Below are 18,586 nucleotides of genomic sequence, written 5' to 3' on the forward strand. Positions count from 1 at the left end.
GAAACAACGAAAATAGATTACTTTTTGCAGCCGATGCAAGTGCTTCTACTGTCAATAGCAAAAAACATAGCTAGACAAATTGGGTAGAACATCAAACTTCCCATTCACTCTATTTCAAATAGAGAAAGAAAAACATGTAGTATATATATATATATATATATATATATATATATATTAAAGTGAAAGTGACTATTACCATTAGTAATTTGCCCATTATTCTTAAGTGAATTCGACACTAGTATTTAAAAATTAAGGGCTGCTATAGCATAAAAGCATACAATGTAACATGTGAACCGGATTATTCATCTACAACACAAAAATAATAGATGCACAAATAACAAAAGCAGCTTGTACATGATTTGTTACCTATAATTGAGAATCGGATATTTTTTTTCATTTGTTTCATTATTACTACAAAATAATGAACCAATCATTTCTTCATTATAATGTTAGCTTTATCTTCGTATAATGCAGTCCCCTGAGGAATCAACGTGAAATGGCTTTGGGATTTTTACAACTTGCATTTTCTTTTTTTGGATATCTCACCGTCAGCTACTTATTGCGGAGGTCCGAAATTTGATTTTTCGGTTTAACCGAAAACAGAACCATTAAAACCGATCACTGAATCGAACATCGAACTTTTTAAAAATATAAATCGCAAACCGACCGAATAAACCAAAAAATTAAAACTGAATAAACCAAAAATTTCGATTCAATCGATTTTTTCGATTTGATCGGTATTATGCCCGCCCCTAATTGATACCCCTAAATTGAGACGGAGGGAGTAAGAGTATAAAATAGAAATCGATTGTTGTTCAACAACTGAAAACATAAGATAAAAACCTTTTAATGCAAGCACTAGACACAACAACAATAAAAGGTGTCACACATCCTAAATTGGTTGAAATCTCTATAAATATAGATTGTCCTCCTGAATTGGTTTAATATTTATGTACTTAAAGATTGTACACACTTTTAGAAAAAAAACATTTAATAGCATTAATTATAGAAGTTTTTTATCAAATTTATTCTTATCTCTCGTTAAATAACTTACTTGCTTAGTGTTCCTCTACGACATGATGATAAAATGTTTATTTTTTTTATCATAAATATTTTAAAACAGAGAGGGAGTCTTGGAGCAATGATAAAGTTATCTCTTTTATGACTTATAGGTAAGGAGTTCGAGCCGTAGAATCCAGGAGCATACGCAGAATTTTTGGTAAGCGATGTCAAATTTTAAGAAAATAAATGAATAAATAAATCACTATAATGAAAAGCGGTATCATTTTTTATTTATACCCAATATTTTTATTTTGTATACTATCTATATAAACGTATTTAATAAAAATTTCGACGAAGCGGTGTCACGTGACATCGCTTTGCCGCAAGGTATATCCGTCCCTGGTGGAATCAACCACTAATGCTTGTATCAGAGTAGGTTGCCTACATCACATCCCTCAAAATATGTTCTCCTAGATCCTTCATGAATATAGAATACTTGGTACACCGAGTTGTCTTTTTTAATATGTTAAAAACAAATTTAACTTACTAAAACGATTAATGTTTGTGACAAATTTGGTACTCCCTCCGTTTCAATTTAGATGAGGTAGTTTGGCTTGACACGGAGTTTAAAAAAAAAGACTTTTGAAATTTACAGTCTTAAAAGATTAATGGGTAAAAACTTTATGGGGTCATGATGTTTGTATGGTTATAAAAACTTTTTATTAAGGATAAAATAAGTAAAATAAAAAGTTTAAAATTATATTATTTCTAAATTTAAAAATATATTATTTATTTGGAAATAGCCGAAAAACAAATCTAATCTAATTTGAAGGGAGTAAATGTTTAGAGTAAATGCGTGAATTTTCACACTGCCACGTCAGTCCAACGTACTTTGGCCTTCGAGAAACTCATCTTTGTCCTTAATGCCACGCATACATCCCATCTTGCTATGCCCGGATGCCGATTGAGGATTTAGACTATGAATTTATTTTTAAGATTTTTAATATTCATGTTATATTTTAATTCATATTTATTATTTATTATAATATATTTTAAATAAAATTTAACATAATTTATGGCCCGAATTGAAAGTAGTGGGTTCGAACGAACCCGACCACCGAACACTACATCCGCTCCGGCCTACGCATACGCGTATTTAAACTTATAATTTTTCTTCTAACGTTAGATCCACTTTATCAACAAAGGACTTTGCACAAAATAATTCAATAACACCTCCCAAAATCCTTCTCTTTGTTTTCTTGATTTCTTATTCATCTCTCAACAATGGAAAATTCCAAATTTTCATCTTCTTCAATGGAAAAAGTGAATTTCAGAACAAAAATCCTTAGCAGACACCTAAATCAAGAAAACCCAACATCCAATTATTCAATACTCCAATCTTTCCCATGTCTCAGCTACAACCCACCTGAATTTTCAGAACCATCTTCTATTTTTGACACAAAAGAAATGAGAAAACTTATGGATGGTCATAATTTGCAAGAAAGAGACTGGCTTTTTGGTCTAATGTTGCAAAGTAATCTTTTTAATCCAAAAATAAGGGGTGGTAAAGTATTTGTTCAACCTGACTATAACCAATCTAAAGAACAGCAAAGGGAAATTACTATGAGGAGAATTGGCTATCTTCTGCAAAATGGTGTTTTTGAAAGTTGGCTAACTGGTAAAGGACCTGAAGATGAGTTGAGGAAATTGGCTCTATTGGATGTTGTTGGAATATTTGATCATTCTCTTGCTATCAAGATTGGTGTCCATTTTTTCCTATGGTATGTTTATCTATTTTTTCTTAGTGATAAATTCAAATATATATACTTATTATGTAACTATAAGTAAATTTCTTTGATAAAAATTAATTAGAAATCTATTGATAAACATTAAGAAATAAGCTATAGTAACTAATCAGCTTTCACATGTTAAAATTTAGTAAGTAATAGGGTAAAAAAGTCATTACACTAGTATATATGACTTAAAATCTTTTCTATGAATTCACATATTATTTTAGAATAAGAATAAGAAAAACCTAAATATATTAAATTGCTAGTAGGGACAATCTTGATTGGATTGGTTGCGTTACATAACTTATTACTTACTATTTCAGGCAAGCAAAATATCTTTTCTTTTATCTTCTATCATTAGGTGTTCAGAACCCATCATATAAATCTAAAGGTTTTAATGAGAGTCTAGTCAAAATTTAAAACTTATGGTCGAGATTTTAGTCCTTTAAATTCAAAGCTTATTGGGTCGAGATTTTAGTCTTTTAAATTACGGAATTTTAAGTTAAGAATTTATAAATATTCAATGAATTTTTAAAGATAAATACAATTGAACAAAACTACTTGGTTTAACCGAACTTGCTTTTGAAACAGGGGCAGATTTAGGGGGCGGTGGGGGTTCTTCCTAAGCCCCTGGTCTAGAAAACTACTATCTATATATATGGCAAAATTTGGTTTGTACTTCTATATTTATTTTTTGAATCGCCTTGATACAATCCAAAAGTATAACTCAGTGGTTAATGGGGTTTAAAAATTTTATAATATTGGTTCAATTTTTATTGGTCACGGTCTCTTTTTATTTTTTATTTCTTTGATCCCCATTTACGAAAATCCTGACTTCGCGGTATGAAGTTCTAGCTCCCCGCCCTGGTTTTATTGCTCCCTATTTAGGAGGTGTTTTGGTAGTAGGTAAACAGAATATCATTCTCATTTTTGGTTGATTCATTCAATGGTAGGATAAAGTGATAAAACCAATCTTGAAAAATATACAATAGAGAAGAGATAGAGATTACAGAAAATCCTCATCCGATTACACATACCAACTAATGACAGAAACTGTCCGGTAATGTTCAATGGGCCCATCACATGAGAGATATTATAAGTGTTTCTTTTAGTCCGCTCCAGAAATTCGGTATCGAAAAAGTGTATAAAATTTATACTCCATCCGTCTCATATTAACAGTCGTGGTTACTAAAAATAATTGTCTCAAATTATTTATTATTTTAGAATTTCAAGATAAAATTGATTATTTTTTTTTCCTTTTTTACCCTTAATAATAATTATCCTTGAAGACTACAAACACTTCATTGTGGATAAATGTGCTCAAATACCAATGAAAAAAGATTGAATATTAAAGCATGAACAAGGATAAAGTAGTCAAATCCCAACCTAATTAATTTTTCTTTAAGGGGCGTGTACAAGAAAATTATGACAGATAATTTGAGACGGATGAAGTATAATTTTTGTATATAACATACTGAATGTATATATATACAAAAAATATATATATATATTTTTGGCTATTATTTTAAGATGGGGTATACAATGTTATTTTCCCAAATTATTATTTCTTGTTAAAGCCCTTTACAATCTTTAAAATAATTTGATATTTACGGTCATAAATTAAAATACTTCCCGAAAAAAGTAGATACGCCAAATATAGGTTACCAAATTAAACAACTCACTCCATTGTTTAATACTCCCTCCCTCCCATTTTATGTTTGAATTTCGAGAATCAAACCAATTGTTCTTTGGCCGTAATTTTTTTTATGTTAAATATTTTGAATTATCAATTTTGTAACTTATAGTAGTAGTTTGGTCATGTGAGGAGGAGAAACACATACGCCCCGGTGAGGAGGTGTGAGAGGTTGACATTGGAGGGCCTACAGAGAGGTAAAGGTAGGCCAAAGAAGAGGTGGGGAGAGGTGATTAGGCAAGACATGACGCAACTTCAGCTGACCAAGGACATGACCCTTGATATGAAGGTATGGAGGTCAAGGATTAGGGTAATAGAGTAGGTAGTTTAGAGTGTTCATAACAGTAGTATTGACACACAATCTCGCTTTATGTTGGTAGTAGGTTTTTATGACTAACCGTTGTTTGCTTTTATTGTTGATCACCTTACTATCTTGTTTTTATTTTGCTGTTATATGGCTTTATGGTACTGTCCATCCGTGTCTATATTTTCATTAATGTGGTGCTTATGCTTTCCTGAGCCGAGAGTCTATTGAAAACAACATCTCTATCCTCACAAGGTAGGGGTAAGGTCTGCGTATACACTTCCCTCCCCAGACCCCACAGTGTGGATAATACTGGATATGTTATTGTTGTAACTTATAGTAGTAGTACTTTTTTGTGTAGTTATTAAATATATAAATTTTATTTTGAAAAATTTAAAGATTCTATGTTCAAATACAATCAAAGTTAAGAAGTTACCCCTAACTTGTGAGATAAACACATTGTACTTTATTAGCTTCAAGTACAAATATACTACACTACTGTAAGAATCCAACATTAATTTCACTTCCTTAAAAATTCTTTTTTTCATCTCAGTTTTCTTGATTTCCTATTCATTTAATCATCTATTCAAATCTCTCAACAAAATGAAAAATTCCCATTTTTCATCTTCTTCAATGGAGAAAGTTAACTTTAGAACAAAAGTCCTTAGCAAACACCTAATCCAAGAAAATCCAACACCCATAAATTCAACACTTCAATCTTTCCCATGTCTCAGCTACAACCCACCTGAATTTTCAGAGCCATATTCTGTTTTTGACATAAAAGAAATGAGAAAACTTTTAGATGGTCATAATTTGCAAGAAATGGACTGGCTTTTTGGTCTAATGTTGCAAAGTAATCTTTTTAACACAAATGTAAGGGGTGGTAAAGTATTTGTTTTACCTGATTATAACCAATCTAAAGAACAGCAAAGGGAAATTACTATGAGGAGAATTGGTTACCTTCTGCAAAATGGTGTTTTTAAAGGTTGGCTTACTGGTAAAGGACCTGAAGATGAGTTGAGGAAATTTGATTTCGTAGATGTTATTGGCATCTTTGATCATTCTCTTAAAATCAAGATCGGCGTGCATTTTTTCTTATGGTATGTTTATTTCCTAAAGAATCGTTTGGTACATAGGATAAGGGATAATAATTCCGGGATTCAATGCGGGATTATTTTATCTCGTGTTTGGTTGAATTTTTTAATCTAGGATTAGCAATCCCGGAATTAATTAATTCCACAAAATATATTTTATTCTATCCCACATTGAGTGTGATAATAATCTCGGGTAAACACTAAAATTACAAAGTTTCCCTTCTTCAAGGCCCCCAAAGTCTTTGAAACATTCCAAGGTTAAAATTGAAAATAAAAGATTATCCCAACTTATCTAATATACATCAAACACGTGTTTATATTATACCATGTATATTCTATTTTTAGTCCAGTAAACCAAACACCTTCCAATAAAAATATATTTACTAAATAATTCTGTCATTATTTAATCACTATATTATAATCCCATCATTTTAATTCCGGTATAACTTGTTCTCCTGCCAAACAACCCCTAAGGGACAAGTTAGTAGTTGTCTAATACTCCAATTTGTGTGTCATTAAGGGGCCTTTTGGTTCAAGAGATTAAGTGGGTTGTAAGAATATTTTTGTCTAAACTATTTATCTTTTTAAAAAACACTATACATATTGAAGCGCTAAGGATATATTTGAAAAATAAAGTAATAAATCATTGCTTATTTTCTATCACGTCAAATCTAAATTCAAATTGCCAAAATGACTAATAGGACTTGAAAGATTGCCAAAATGCAAAAATAAAAAGTTACTCCCACATTGTGAGTTCATTAAACGAATAAATACATATCATTTAATTATGGTTAATTACTATATATTCTAACATTAATTTATCATTTATTCATGATAATTACCTGTGGTTTAATGTAAACATGAATTTAATACGTCTTGTACTAGGTATAAAACCTTATTATCTTTTAATCATTAAATTAAATTGACTTTAGGACCAATTAGGCAGACACTTAGAACCCACGCTACCCAAACTCATAATTAAACCTTATATTATTCTAACTCAAGATCCACTCTTTTCTCACAAAACTTCCCTTCAAATTCAATTATTATACAGTTTGCAAATTCCTCTTTTTTTCATCAGTTTCTTGATTTCTTAACAATGGAAAATTCCCATTTCTCTTCATCATCATCTTATTCTTCTTCAATGGAAAAAGTGAATTTCAGAACAAAAGTCCTTAGCAGACACCTAAATCAAGAAAATCCAACACCCATAAATTCAATACTCCAATCTTTCCCATGTCTCAGTTACAACCCACCTGAGTTTTCAGAGCCATCTTCTGTTTTTGACATAAAAGAAATGAGAAAACTTTTGGATGATCACAATTTAGAGGACAAGGACTGGCTTTTTGGTCTAATGTTGCAAAGTAATCTTTTTAACACAAAAGTAAGGGGTGACAAAGTTTTTGTTTGCCCCGACTATAACCAATCTAAGGAACAGCAAAGCGAAATTACTATGAGGAGAATTGAGTATCTTCTTGAACATGGTGTTTTTAAAGGTTGGCTCACTGGTAATGGACCGGAAGATGAGTTGAGGAAACTTGCTTTTACTGATGTTGTTAGCATCTTTGATCATTCTCTTTCTGTCAAAATCGGCGTCCATTTTTTCTTATGGTATGTTTCGTTAAGAACAATTAGTTGATCACAACTTAGTTTTAGTATTGCAAACTAATGACCATGTTCAATCTTATAGTAAATCTTTTACACACAATTATTTTCTTCCACATATGCTCTAGTTGCCTGAGTTTGTTAGTTGCGAAGCATATAATAAGTTCTTTATACCTAGAACGTGGTAATTCTGAAGTTGTACTTGTCATGAGCTGTAGCAAGCAGTGATGGAGCGAGTATTTTCACTAAGAGGTGTCAAAATATAAAGAAGTAAACCCACGAAGAAGGGGAGTCCATATATGGTATATATAAATATAAAAGAGATTTCTTTTACCTAGCTACACAGTGTAAATTTCTGACGAGTACATATGGCTCTGCCACTTGTAACAAGGCACGGACACCGTCTTGGCATTCTTGAATTATTCGCCATCACCAGTGCTCAATCGCCCTTATATTCGCTCCTGTTGATCAGTTTTTTTTCTCATCACTAGTCATGTGATATGGAACACCTGAATGTACAATCCAATCATGTTCATAATTGACTAGTATCTCACTTACAGTTGCAAGTGATTGTGCCTTTTCTGGTTCGGCAAAGTGAGAGGTGACAGTCTCTTCCTGTCAATTGCTTTCTTTAACTGCTTAAGAGGTCCCAAATTCCCAATCTTCTCCCTTATATTGATTATTTGGAGAAGTGGTTGTGTTACAATTAACTTTCTTTAAAGCCTCTGTCGTAATGTCCTTTCTTCCCACAATTTCAACACTTATCTCTTTGCCGATTGTTGAAACATTGATTTGCCTGCTTGTTGGCTCGCTGGCTTCATTTATGTTGATTCTCTGTCCTCTCCTTGGTTGTGAGGTTGTCTCCTCATCCCTTTTTCTGTAGCTTTGTTTGTTGATTGATCAACCATTTCTTCTGTCTTGAAATTTATAGTTTTCCCTTTTTACTGAGGAGCATTTTCTTCATCTTATATAAAAAGGCTTGTAATGACTTCTCCAGGTCTCTTCATTTGCTGATTCCAATTCAGATAAAGATGATTCTGTGACCCACCCGTGTGTGGCTGTGACCATGCCTTTATGCTCTGGCCTCAAACCAACAACAACAACCCAGTAGAATCCCACAAGCGGGGTCTGGGGAGGTTAGTGTGTACGCAGACCTTACCCCTACCTATGAAGGTAGAGTGGCTGTTTCCGAAAGACCCTCGGCTCAAGAACTTAAAAGAAAAAAGAAGCAATTGAGAAACAATAGCAACAATAATGCAATAAGACAGTGTAAGCAAATAATACAACGAATAATGACAGAGATCCAAGGAAATGAAACAACAAGAATAGTGCCAATCTCACTGCTAATACTGACATACCGTATATAAACAAGGGATTAGGAATAATCAACCATTTCTTCTGTCTTGAAATTTATAGTTTTCCCTTTTTACCGAGGAGCATTTTCTTCATCTTATATAAAAAGGCTTGTAATGACTTCTCCAAGTCTCTTCATTTGCTGATTCCAATTCAGATAAAGATGATTCTGTAATCCACCCGTGTGTGGCTGTGACCATGCCTTTATGCTCTGGCCTCAAACCAACAACAACCCAATGGAATCCACAAGCGGGGTTTGGGGAGGGTAGTGTGTACGCAGACCTTACCCCTACCTATGAAGGTGGAGAGGCTGTTTCCGAAAGACGCTCGGCTCAAGAACTTAAAAGAAAAAAGAAGCAATAGAGAAACAATAGCAACAACAATACAATAAGACAGTGTAAGCAAATAATACAGCGAATAATGACAGAGATCCAAGGAAATGAAACAACAAGAATAGTGCCAATCTCACTGCTAATACTGACATACCGTATATAAACAAGGGACTAGGAATAGGAAGGTACCCGACTAGTACAACTACTACTAGTAAGACAAGGTAAACTCTAGACTGTCTATCAACCCACCACCCTAATTTTCGACCTCCACACCTTTCTATCGAGGGTCATGTCCTCGGTAAGCTGGAGCACAGCCATGTCCTGCCTAATCACCTCATCCCAGTTCTTCTTAGGCCTCCATCTACCCCTCCTCTGACTCGCCACTGGCAACCTCTCGTACCTCCTAACCGGGGCATCAATGTCTCTCCTCTTCACATGACCAAACCATCCCAGCCTCGATTCCCTCAATTTCTCTTCCACAGGGGCCACACCCACTTTGTCCCCAATATATTCATTTCTAATCTTATCTTTTTTGGTATGGCCACACATCCATTGCAACATCCTCATTTCTGCTACTCTCATCTTCTGGGCATGAGATTTTTTGACTGGCTAACATTCGGCTCCATACAACATGGCCGGTCTAACTACTGCTTTGTAGAACTTGCCCTTAAGTCTAGGTGGCACATTCCTGTCACACAAAACACCATAATCAAGCCTCCATTTCAACCACCCCGTTTCTATACGGTGTGTGACATCCTCGTCGATCTCCCCGTTACTCTGTATAATCGACCCAAGGTATTTAAAACTATCTCTCTTGGGGATGACTTGGGTATCAAGCTTCACGTCCACTTCTGGTTCATGCATCCCAATACTCAACTTACACTCCACATATTTTGTTTTTCTCCTACTCAACTTGAAACCTTTAGATTCCAGGGTCTATCGCCACACCTCCAGCTTAGCATTAACCCCGCCGCGCTTCTCGTCAACAAAAACTATATCATCAGCAAATAACATACACCATGGCACTTCCCTCTATATGTTACGCGTCAGCACGTCTATCGCTAGGGCAAATAAAAATGGGTTAAGAGCTGATCCCTGATGCAATCCCATCATCACTTGAAAATAATCTGAATCCCCGATGCTCTGGCCTCAAACCAGGAATGATAATTCTCTTCATCCTTGTGATAGCATTATCCGAATCCAGTTTTGGTATATCATCACATAGAGATTTAACATTCTAGTGATGTTGACTAATCGTCATGTGCCATTGCGAGATTGACAAAAGCTCATTTTCAAGCCTTCGTAATTTCGCATGTTTTTCTTCGTAAAAATCGTCGCAAGTGTGTCCTAAGCTTCTTATCCGCTGCTAGAATCCATCTTCGACCATTGTAGTGAGAACATACATAGCCTTTACGTCTTAACTCTCACTTTCACTCTTTCTTACACGCTTTTGTTCTCACTCTTTGTTGCACACTTACAACTGGAATGACCACCTCTATTTATAGGTGGTCATGGGAGGATCTAGTGGAGGTCCTATTCTAGAATTACACTACTCATATTTAGAATACTTCTAGCCTTCTCAGTCTAGAATTCTCATTCTAGAGTAGTTCTTCAATTCTATACAATTCACTGAATGAAATATATTAAATATTGAATTGGTGGTGTCCTTTTAACATGTTTGTCTAGTGTGTCACGATCTATTCACAATTTTATGTTTCCTTTTTCTGACTGATGAATTATACTACATTGGTTGTTGCTATGTTTTCCGAATTAGTTGAGACAGCTACATGAATCCTCTGTATCTATTTAAGAGACTCATCATAATTGGACCATTTTTCCCAGTCATCAACCTACAGTAAAAAGGTAAATGTGGAAAAAGAATAAGAAATACCTAAGTAGACCTTGGAATATCTGGTGCAGATGATCTTGTTTGGTCACATGCATTGGACTCTTTTTGTGTTGGTCGTCAACCGAATGCAAGAAAAAGATAATTTTGGAATAAGAATAAGAAAAATCTATGTTGCTCGGACTCTCCGAAATGTCGTCGGGTGCATTTCGGATCCTCCAAAAGTAGTGCATTTTCGGAGGATACGACACGGGTGCGGCAGCATTTTGGAGAGTCCGCGCAACATAGAGAAAAACCTTAGTAGGTAAAATTTCTTGTAGGGACAGTCTTGATATGTTGGTTATTCTGCATAACTTAGAATTCCAGGTAAGCGGAATATCATTGAGTTTTTTGGTTTATTGATTCAGGGGTGGTGCAATCAAGTTTTTTGGTACCCAACGACATCATGATAAGTGGTTGAGGGACACAGAGAATTACGTGGTTAAGGGTTGCTTTGCTATGACAGAGTTGGGACATGGAAGTAATGTAGGTGAAGGTTCTTTAATTATATACGACTTTATTCGGTAAATGATTGTTCATTGACTCTGCAATTCTAACTGAATTCCTTTGCAATTACTGTTCAGGTTCGAGGTATTGAAACAGTCACAACCTATGATTCAAGCACAGGAGAGTTTGTAATAAACACTCCATGTGAATCAGCTCAGAAGTATTGGATTGGTGGCGCAGCTAATGTAACTACATTACCCTCTTCTCAAAAGCCGTTCGGCGTGTTTATTTGACTGGTGTTTTTAGCTTGTCTACTGGTTAATTATTCTAAATTGATATCATTTCTCTTGACTTGTATTGTAGCATGCAACACATACAGTAGTTTTCTCTCAGCTACACATTGACGGGAAAAATCAAGGTGTCCATGCTTTTATCGCCCAAATCAGAGATACAAATGGCAACATTTGTCCAAACATCCGTATAGCTGATTGCGGTCACAAGATTGGCTTGAATGGAGTTGACAATGGCAGAATCTGGTAAAGATGATCTGTACTTGAACTTAGCTTTAAGTGCAGTAATCTGTATTAAAAGTTTATGGATTCATTTTGGCGGTTAGGAGCTAAGCTCTTTGCGGAATTGCATTTTTCCCAGGTTTGACAATGTCCGGGTACCCAGAGAAAATTTGTTAAATTCAGTGGCGGATGTTTCTCCAGACGGGAAATATCTTACTGCTATTAAGGACCCTGACCAGGTAAACTTAATTCATTTAGGCAATGATTCGTAACTTTTTTTGTCGTGCTAATCATAATATGGATATCTTTATCTATTAGTGATTCTTTATGATCTATAGTAGGAAAAGGTTACGGTTTTGACAGCTCGTCAAGACACGTTGATGAGAAAGATAATGCATCAATTTGTAATCTGAGACTTGGCGACTAAATTTATTGCAGCTTTAAGCTCTTCTTACCTTGCCTTTTCAGTCATCAATGTTATATTATTTGAATTTTGGGATGTTTTGGGAAACTGTTCGGTAGCTAACCAACTTTTAGCAATTTTGTTCTCAGAGATTTGCAGCATTTATGGCCCCTTTGACATCTGGTCGTGTGACAATCGCAGTTAGTGCAACTTACTCAGCAAAGGTATGACAAGCAACAATTGCTTCTGCTCAAGTATTTTGTTTGTCAGTCATATGCTACCCAAAAAAATATTTTCGCGGTGTCTAATCTTCTTGTCCTGCTTGGTCAGATTGGTTTGGCGACTGCATTAAGATACTCACTGACAAGAAGAGCATTTTCAGTTACTCCTAATGGACCAGAAGTTCTTATACTCGATTATCCAAGTCATCAACGGCGACTTCTTCCTCTTCTTTCAAAAACGTAAATGCTCATCGAATTGCACTGATTTCCTGTTCTACCATGCATTACTCTCTTCATGTTCCAGCATAGAAATGAGAAGTCAAAAGACATGCATTCATACTATTATTCTTTTGTTTATGGTTTTCTCCCTTTGTTTTGTTTCTATCAACATGAGATACATCGAGAAAATAACCCGAAACTATTTGTTCTTTTCTCTTGTAAACTGAACTATTATTGTTAACCTTTCTAATGTCCATATATTTTCGCTCCACAGTTAACTTTCTGGTTATAAGTTGTATGCAAATTCTTCTATGTCTGCTAGTTGACACTTGTTTCATAATGTGGTCCGCATTTACTAAGTTTATCAACCAACTTTGTCTCTTTGCAGATATGCTATGAGTTTTGCTTGTAACTACTTGAAAAAGATTTATGTCAAGAGGACACCTGAGATGAACAAAGTTATTCATGTTATTTCAAGTGCATTCAAAGCTACAGCAAGTTGGCATAACATGCGAACTCTTCAGGTAGTATGCACAAGAAAACTTGGATTATTACCGATTTAACTTTCCTGACTCTAAAAATTCTTAATATGTTGAATCAGGAATGTCGTGAAGCCTGTGGAGGCCAAGGGTTGAAGACTGAAAATCGGGTTGGCCAGCTGAAAGGTGAATTTGATGTGCAGTCTACTTTCGAGGGTGATAACAATGTTCTTATGCAACAGGTATGGTTAAAATGCTATTATTTGTTTTTACAAAGTATTTTACATATGTAATCTCTTCTGAGTCAGATAAAATAGAATTGGTAACGTTTTTTGCTAGCATGAATCTTCTTTAACACACTCGCGTGCACTTGTGGTTCTTGACTTTAAAAGTTGATAAGATTATAGATGCATAAGCTGCCGGGTTGCACGACCAAAGAACGCCCAACATAAAAATGCATACTACTACATGTGAAATATTCATCTTCATAGGAGCTTTTTGATAGTAGTCGTGACCAGCATCCATCAGCTCTCAGCTTGTTGGTCAAGTGAGAGCTTCAAGCCCCTATTTCTGGTGGCGCACCCTCCACAAGTGCCGCCCGACGAAGGGGAGACAGGGAAAGTTACATGCCCAAAACCTTCTACGCTTCTTTCCTAATGGGGTGCCCATGCACCTCATCTTCTCATTTCGTTGTTGCTCATTCCCGTTAGGCCAAAGTGTTTGGCCTTTCCTTCTCATCAGCATAAGGTGCAAGGAATTTTTTTAGTAATTTTCCTATATCTTCGCAATAGTAGGTTATATCATTAATTGGTTTTGTTCAATAATTCTGCACCTACTCTAATTTAATCGATGGATAGGGATATCTAGTCAAAATGTAGTTATGGGATATCTAGTCAAAATGTGGTTGTTATTGTTGATCTTACATAACCACTGGGTAACGTTGCGCTGTTCAATGGAAAACTTATAATGGCAGGTTAGCAAGGCACTTCTTGGGGAATATGTGACAGCCAAAAGGAGTAAGAAGCCGTTCAAAGGGTTGGGATTAGAACACATGAATAAATCTCGTCCCGTCGTACCTTCACAATTCACGAGTTCCGCAATGAGGCAAGCCCAGTTCCAGGTAACGAAGCTTTTGTTTCTTTTTCATTTTAGATGAATAATTTAGCAGGTCAGTAGTTTTGATTGCCTTTTTTCCAGAACGACATATTCTGCCTACGAGAACGAGACCTGTTGGAACGTTTTGCTGCTGAAGTTTCATTATGCCAGTCACAGGGGAAAAGCAAAGAATATGCTTTTACTTTGGTAAGCCTACTCTTTCGTTTATTCTTCTCTTAATCCCATTTGTATTGGGTGCTTGCATATAACAAATCGGTTTATTCCCCTTCACAGAATTATCAGCTCGCTGAAGACCTTGGGAGAGCCTTCTCAGACCGAGCAGTTCTGCATACCTTCCTCGAGGCAGAGGCATCCGTCACATCTGCCCCCCTTAAGGTACTGGTAAAATGTTTTTTAGTTCATTTTTATAATGATACCAGAGTAATGTTCTATGTGGAAAATGAGATATTTTATTACGGAGGGGTAGGACAAGTAGACTTAGTCATGAAAACAATCAGAGTGTTGCTTTGAGCGCATAAACTAATCTCCCTATGTCCCAATTTATGTGGCATCGTCTGACTAGGCACGGGGTTTAAGAAAAAAAAAGACTTTTGAAACTCGTGGTCTAAAACAAGCCTTAGATATTTGTGTGGTAATAAATCATCTCACTAAGAATAAAAGTGAAATTTAAAGTTAATTGTTTCTAAGTAAAGAAAGATGACATTCTTTTTGGACAGACTAAAAAGGAAAGAGTACCACATAAATTAGGACAGAGGGAGTATAAATTACGTGATTGAGTTTTCAAATGTTATGCAAATGAAATTTATCGTGGCTTTTTGAAGTTTGAGCAATAGTAGTGTCAAGACTTGAAAAACGTGTCGTGTGCAACTGTGGTGTGGTTTCTCTTGCAGAATATTTTGGGGCTTGTGAGATCGATGTATGCTTTGGTCACCGTGGATGAGGATGTTGCATTCCTCCGATACGGATACTTGTGGACGGACAATGCTGCTATGGTGAGAAAAGAAGTTGCAAAGCTCTGTAGTGAACTAAGGCCACATGCACTTTCCTTGGTCAGTTCTTTCGGCATACCCGATGCCTTCTTGGGCCCTATAGCTTTCAATTGGGTTGAAGCCAATGTTTGGTCTTCTGAACAAAACTAGCTCGCTAGTCGTACAAACTACAGGGAGTAAAAGATGTCACAACATGGTCTATTCTTGCAACTAATGTGCTTGCCATGAATAGCAAAAGGCTATTTTGCATTGTTTTTTAAAGAAAAAGTATATTTCTGACTTTTCTGTTGCAGTATTATAGGACAGATACTTTTACTCATAAACAAAGTGCTGTTTGATCCTCTGATATGTTACAGGTGATCTCTCTATATCTCTGCGCGTGTGTGCGCACAAGCTCTACCTTTTTTCCGTCAAAGGACGAATACTTTTACTCATTAAACAAAGTGTTGTTTGATCCACTGGTATGTTACAGATGCTGTGTGTGTGTGTGTGAGCAACGCGCACATGTTCGCCTGTGTAGTTGGGAATGCGTTTAACATTCTCATTAAAATTCCTTGTCATTTGATTGAAACTGCATTTGCCTTGTTAAGTACCAAGGATGTGCATATCTGCAGTATGAACTCTAAAGGGAGAGGGAACTGTTAGGATGCTGCACTTGGAAAATTCTAATTTTAGTGCTCCGTTTATTGTGTTATAAGAAAATTTTGGTAGGAATTTTGGGGATTAATTCTGGTGGTTGGGTATTTATTGTCTTGTTTTGAGTATTTTGGGTTGCTTTGGGCTGCCAGAGGTGGACAGGGTTGGAGCTACGATATCCAATAGCTTTTGCTTAGACTTCATATTTTATATTAAAAAATTTGTTAAATATAAATATTTTATTATCAATTTAGTATTCGCATTGGGGTCCGACTAAATTCGAATTGACGTCGGAAAGCTCTACATTGAGGGATAATGTGCTCTATAACAATGACGATTCAATATTCGGGGTTTAAATCCAAGACCTCTGGTTAGGGATGAAGGGGTACATGCTACTGCACAACCTCTTTGGAATAGGAACACTAAAATACTGCCCTACACAATTAGTTTGATTTGGTAATTAAAAATTTCGAACCAACCTGACATATGTATACCCCTATCTGGAATATGCTTGTGGTGACAAATGTTTGCTCTAGCAAAATAATCTATGTGTAGAAAGTGCGGAGATATGATTTTCACCCTGAAAATTTGAGAAAAAAGTGAAGACGCGAACAAGCTAAAGGAATTCAACATCTAATATATATACATAAAAAAAATTGATCCTGTCTAATTTGTCACGTTCACGTAGAGGGTAATATGATAGCAGGCCGTTGTCACTCTTAAAGGAAAAAAACTTAGACTCAATATCACACCTTCTAAACTTAGAGAAAAGGTAGTAGTGTAAATACTTGAACCAATATGGTGTACCAAATATTCGTGGAGCTTTGCCCTTAGCCTGATGTAGCCTTCCGGTATCGAGTTCATCAACCTAATATTTTTAATGTGATAGCATAATTTTATCTGTAAATATTTATTAAAATTATCATAAATAATAAATATTAACACATTTTTTCATAAATTTTAAAATATAATAGGTATTAAGTTCAACACAAATAAATAAACTTAACGGTTCAACTCATAGAGTTCAAATTTTTAATGTATCGGACGTCTCATTCAAGATAATCATCAAATGCCTACCTAACGTACTCAATATGATTAGACTAAACTAGCACTGATAGTCTTTTCTTTTTCTCATTCAAGATAATCATCAAATGCCTACTTAACGTACTCAATATGATTAGACTAAACTAGCACTGATAGTCTTTTCTTTTTCTCATTCAAGATAATCATCAAATGCCTACCTAACGTACTCAATATGATTAGACTAAACTAGCACTGATAGTCTTTTCTTTTTCTCATTCAAGATAATCATCAAATGCCTACCTAACATACTCAATATGATTAGATTAAACTAGCACTAGTCTTTTCTTTTTCTCATTCAAGATAATCATCAAATGCCTACCTAACGTACTCAATATGATTAGACTAAACTAGCACTAATAGTCTTTTCTTTTTCTCATTCAAGATAATCATCAAATGCCTACCTAACATACTCAATATGATTAGACTAAACTAGCACTAGTCTTTTCTTTTTCTCATTCAAGATAATCATCAAATGCCTACCTAACGTACTCAATATGATTAGACTAAACTAGCACTAATAGTCTTTTCTTTTTCTCATTCAAGATAATCATCAAATGCCTACCTAACATACTCAATATGATTAGACTAAACTAGCACTAGTCTTTTCTTTTTCTCATTCAAGATAATCATCAAATGCCTACCTAACGTACTCAATATGATTAGACTAAACTAGCACTGATAGTCTTTTCTTTTTCTCATTCAAGATAATCATCAAATGCCTACCTAACATACTCAATATGATTAGATTAAACTAGCACTAGTCTTTTCTTTTTCTCATTCAAGATAATCATCAAATGCCTACCTAACGCACTCAATATGATTAGACTAAACTAGCACTGATAGTCTTTTCTTTTTCTCATTCAAGATAGTCATCAAATGCCTACCTAACGTACTCAATATGATTAGACTATACTAGCACTAATAGTCTTTTCTTTTTCTCATTCAAGATAATCATCAAATGCCTACTTAACGTACTCAATATGATTAGACTAAACTAGCACTGATAGTCTTTTCTTTTTCTCATTCAAGATAATCATCAAATTCCTACCTAACGTACTCAATATGATTAGACTATACTAGCACTGATAGTCTTTTCTTTTTCTCATTCAAGATAATCATCAAATGCCTACCTAACATAATATGATTAGACTAAACTAGCACTAGTCTTTTCTTTTTCTCATTCAAGATAATCATCAAATGCCTACCTAACGTACTCAATATGATTAGACTAAACTAGCACTGATAGTTTTTTCTTTTTCTCATTCAAGATAGTCATCAAATGCCTACCTAACGTACTCAATATGATTAGACTAAACTAGCAACGTACTCAATATGATTAGACTAAACTAGCACTGATAGTCTTTTCTTTTTCTCATTCAAGATAATCATCAAATGCCTACCTAACGTACTCAATATGATTAGA

General features: G+C 35.0%; 1 protein-coding gene across 3 annotated transcripts; it reads left to right on the forward strand.

The window, feature by feature from the left end:
* Nucleotides 1-2,180: 2,180 nt before the first annotated feature.
* On the forward strand, nucleotides 2,181-15,902 carry LOC104113196 (acyl-coenzyme A oxidase 3, peroxisomal). Of its 3 annotated transcripts, none has more exons than XM_009623310.3 (13): nucleotides 2,181-2,783; nucleotides 11,427-11,544; nucleotides 11,643-11,750; nucleotides 11,869-12,041; nucleotides 12,157-12,256; nucleotides 12,570-12,644; nucleotides 12,751-12,881; nucleotides 13,249-13,384; nucleotides 13,462-13,581; nucleotides 14,313-14,459; nucleotides 14,537-14,641; nucleotides 14,729-14,830; nucleotides 15,346-15,902. In XM_009623310.3, exons 1-13 carry the CDS (start codon nucleotides 2,287-2,289, stop codon nucleotides 15,592-15,594), a joined length of 2,061 nt encoding a protein of 686 aa, XP_009621605.1. In that variant the 5' UTR covers nucleotides 2,181-2,286; the 3' UTR covers nucleotides 15,595-15,902. The 3 variants fall into 3 exon arrangements, with proteins under 3 accessions (XP_009621605.1, XP_009621612.1, XP_009621600.1); XM_009623317.2 differs by lacking the exon at nucleotides 2,181-2,783 and adding an exon at nucleotides 5,408-5,889; XM_009623305.4 differs by lacking the exon at nucleotides 2,181-2,783 and adding an exon at nucleotides 6,909-7,494.
* The last annotated feature ends 2,684 nt before the right edge of the window (nucleotides 15,903-18,586 follow it).

This window comes from Nicotiana tomentosiformis, chromosome 8 (genome assembly GCF_000390325.3).
Source record: "Nicotiana tomentosiformis chromosome 8, ASM39032v3, whole genome shotgun sequence".
NCBI classification, from domain to species: Eukaryota; Viridiplantae; Streptophyta; class Magnoliopsida; order Solanales; family Solanaceae; genus Nicotiana; species Nicotiana tomentosiformis.

Excerpts from the sequence above, each read along its gene's own strand:
- LOC104113196 (XM_009623305.4), top strand. The coding sequence starts at position 6,983 with ATGGAAAATTCCCATTTCTCTTCATCATCATCTTATTCTTCTTCAATG. Across the intron at positions 13,385-13,461 it reads ATAACATGCGAACTCTTCAG|GAATGTCGTGAAGCCTGTGG; the intron begins GTAGTATGCACA and ends ATGTTGAATCAG. Across the intron at positions 14,460-14,536 it reads TGAGGCAAGCCCAGTTCCAG|AACGACATATTCTGCCTACG; the intron begins GTAACGAAGCTT and ends CCTTTTTTCCAG.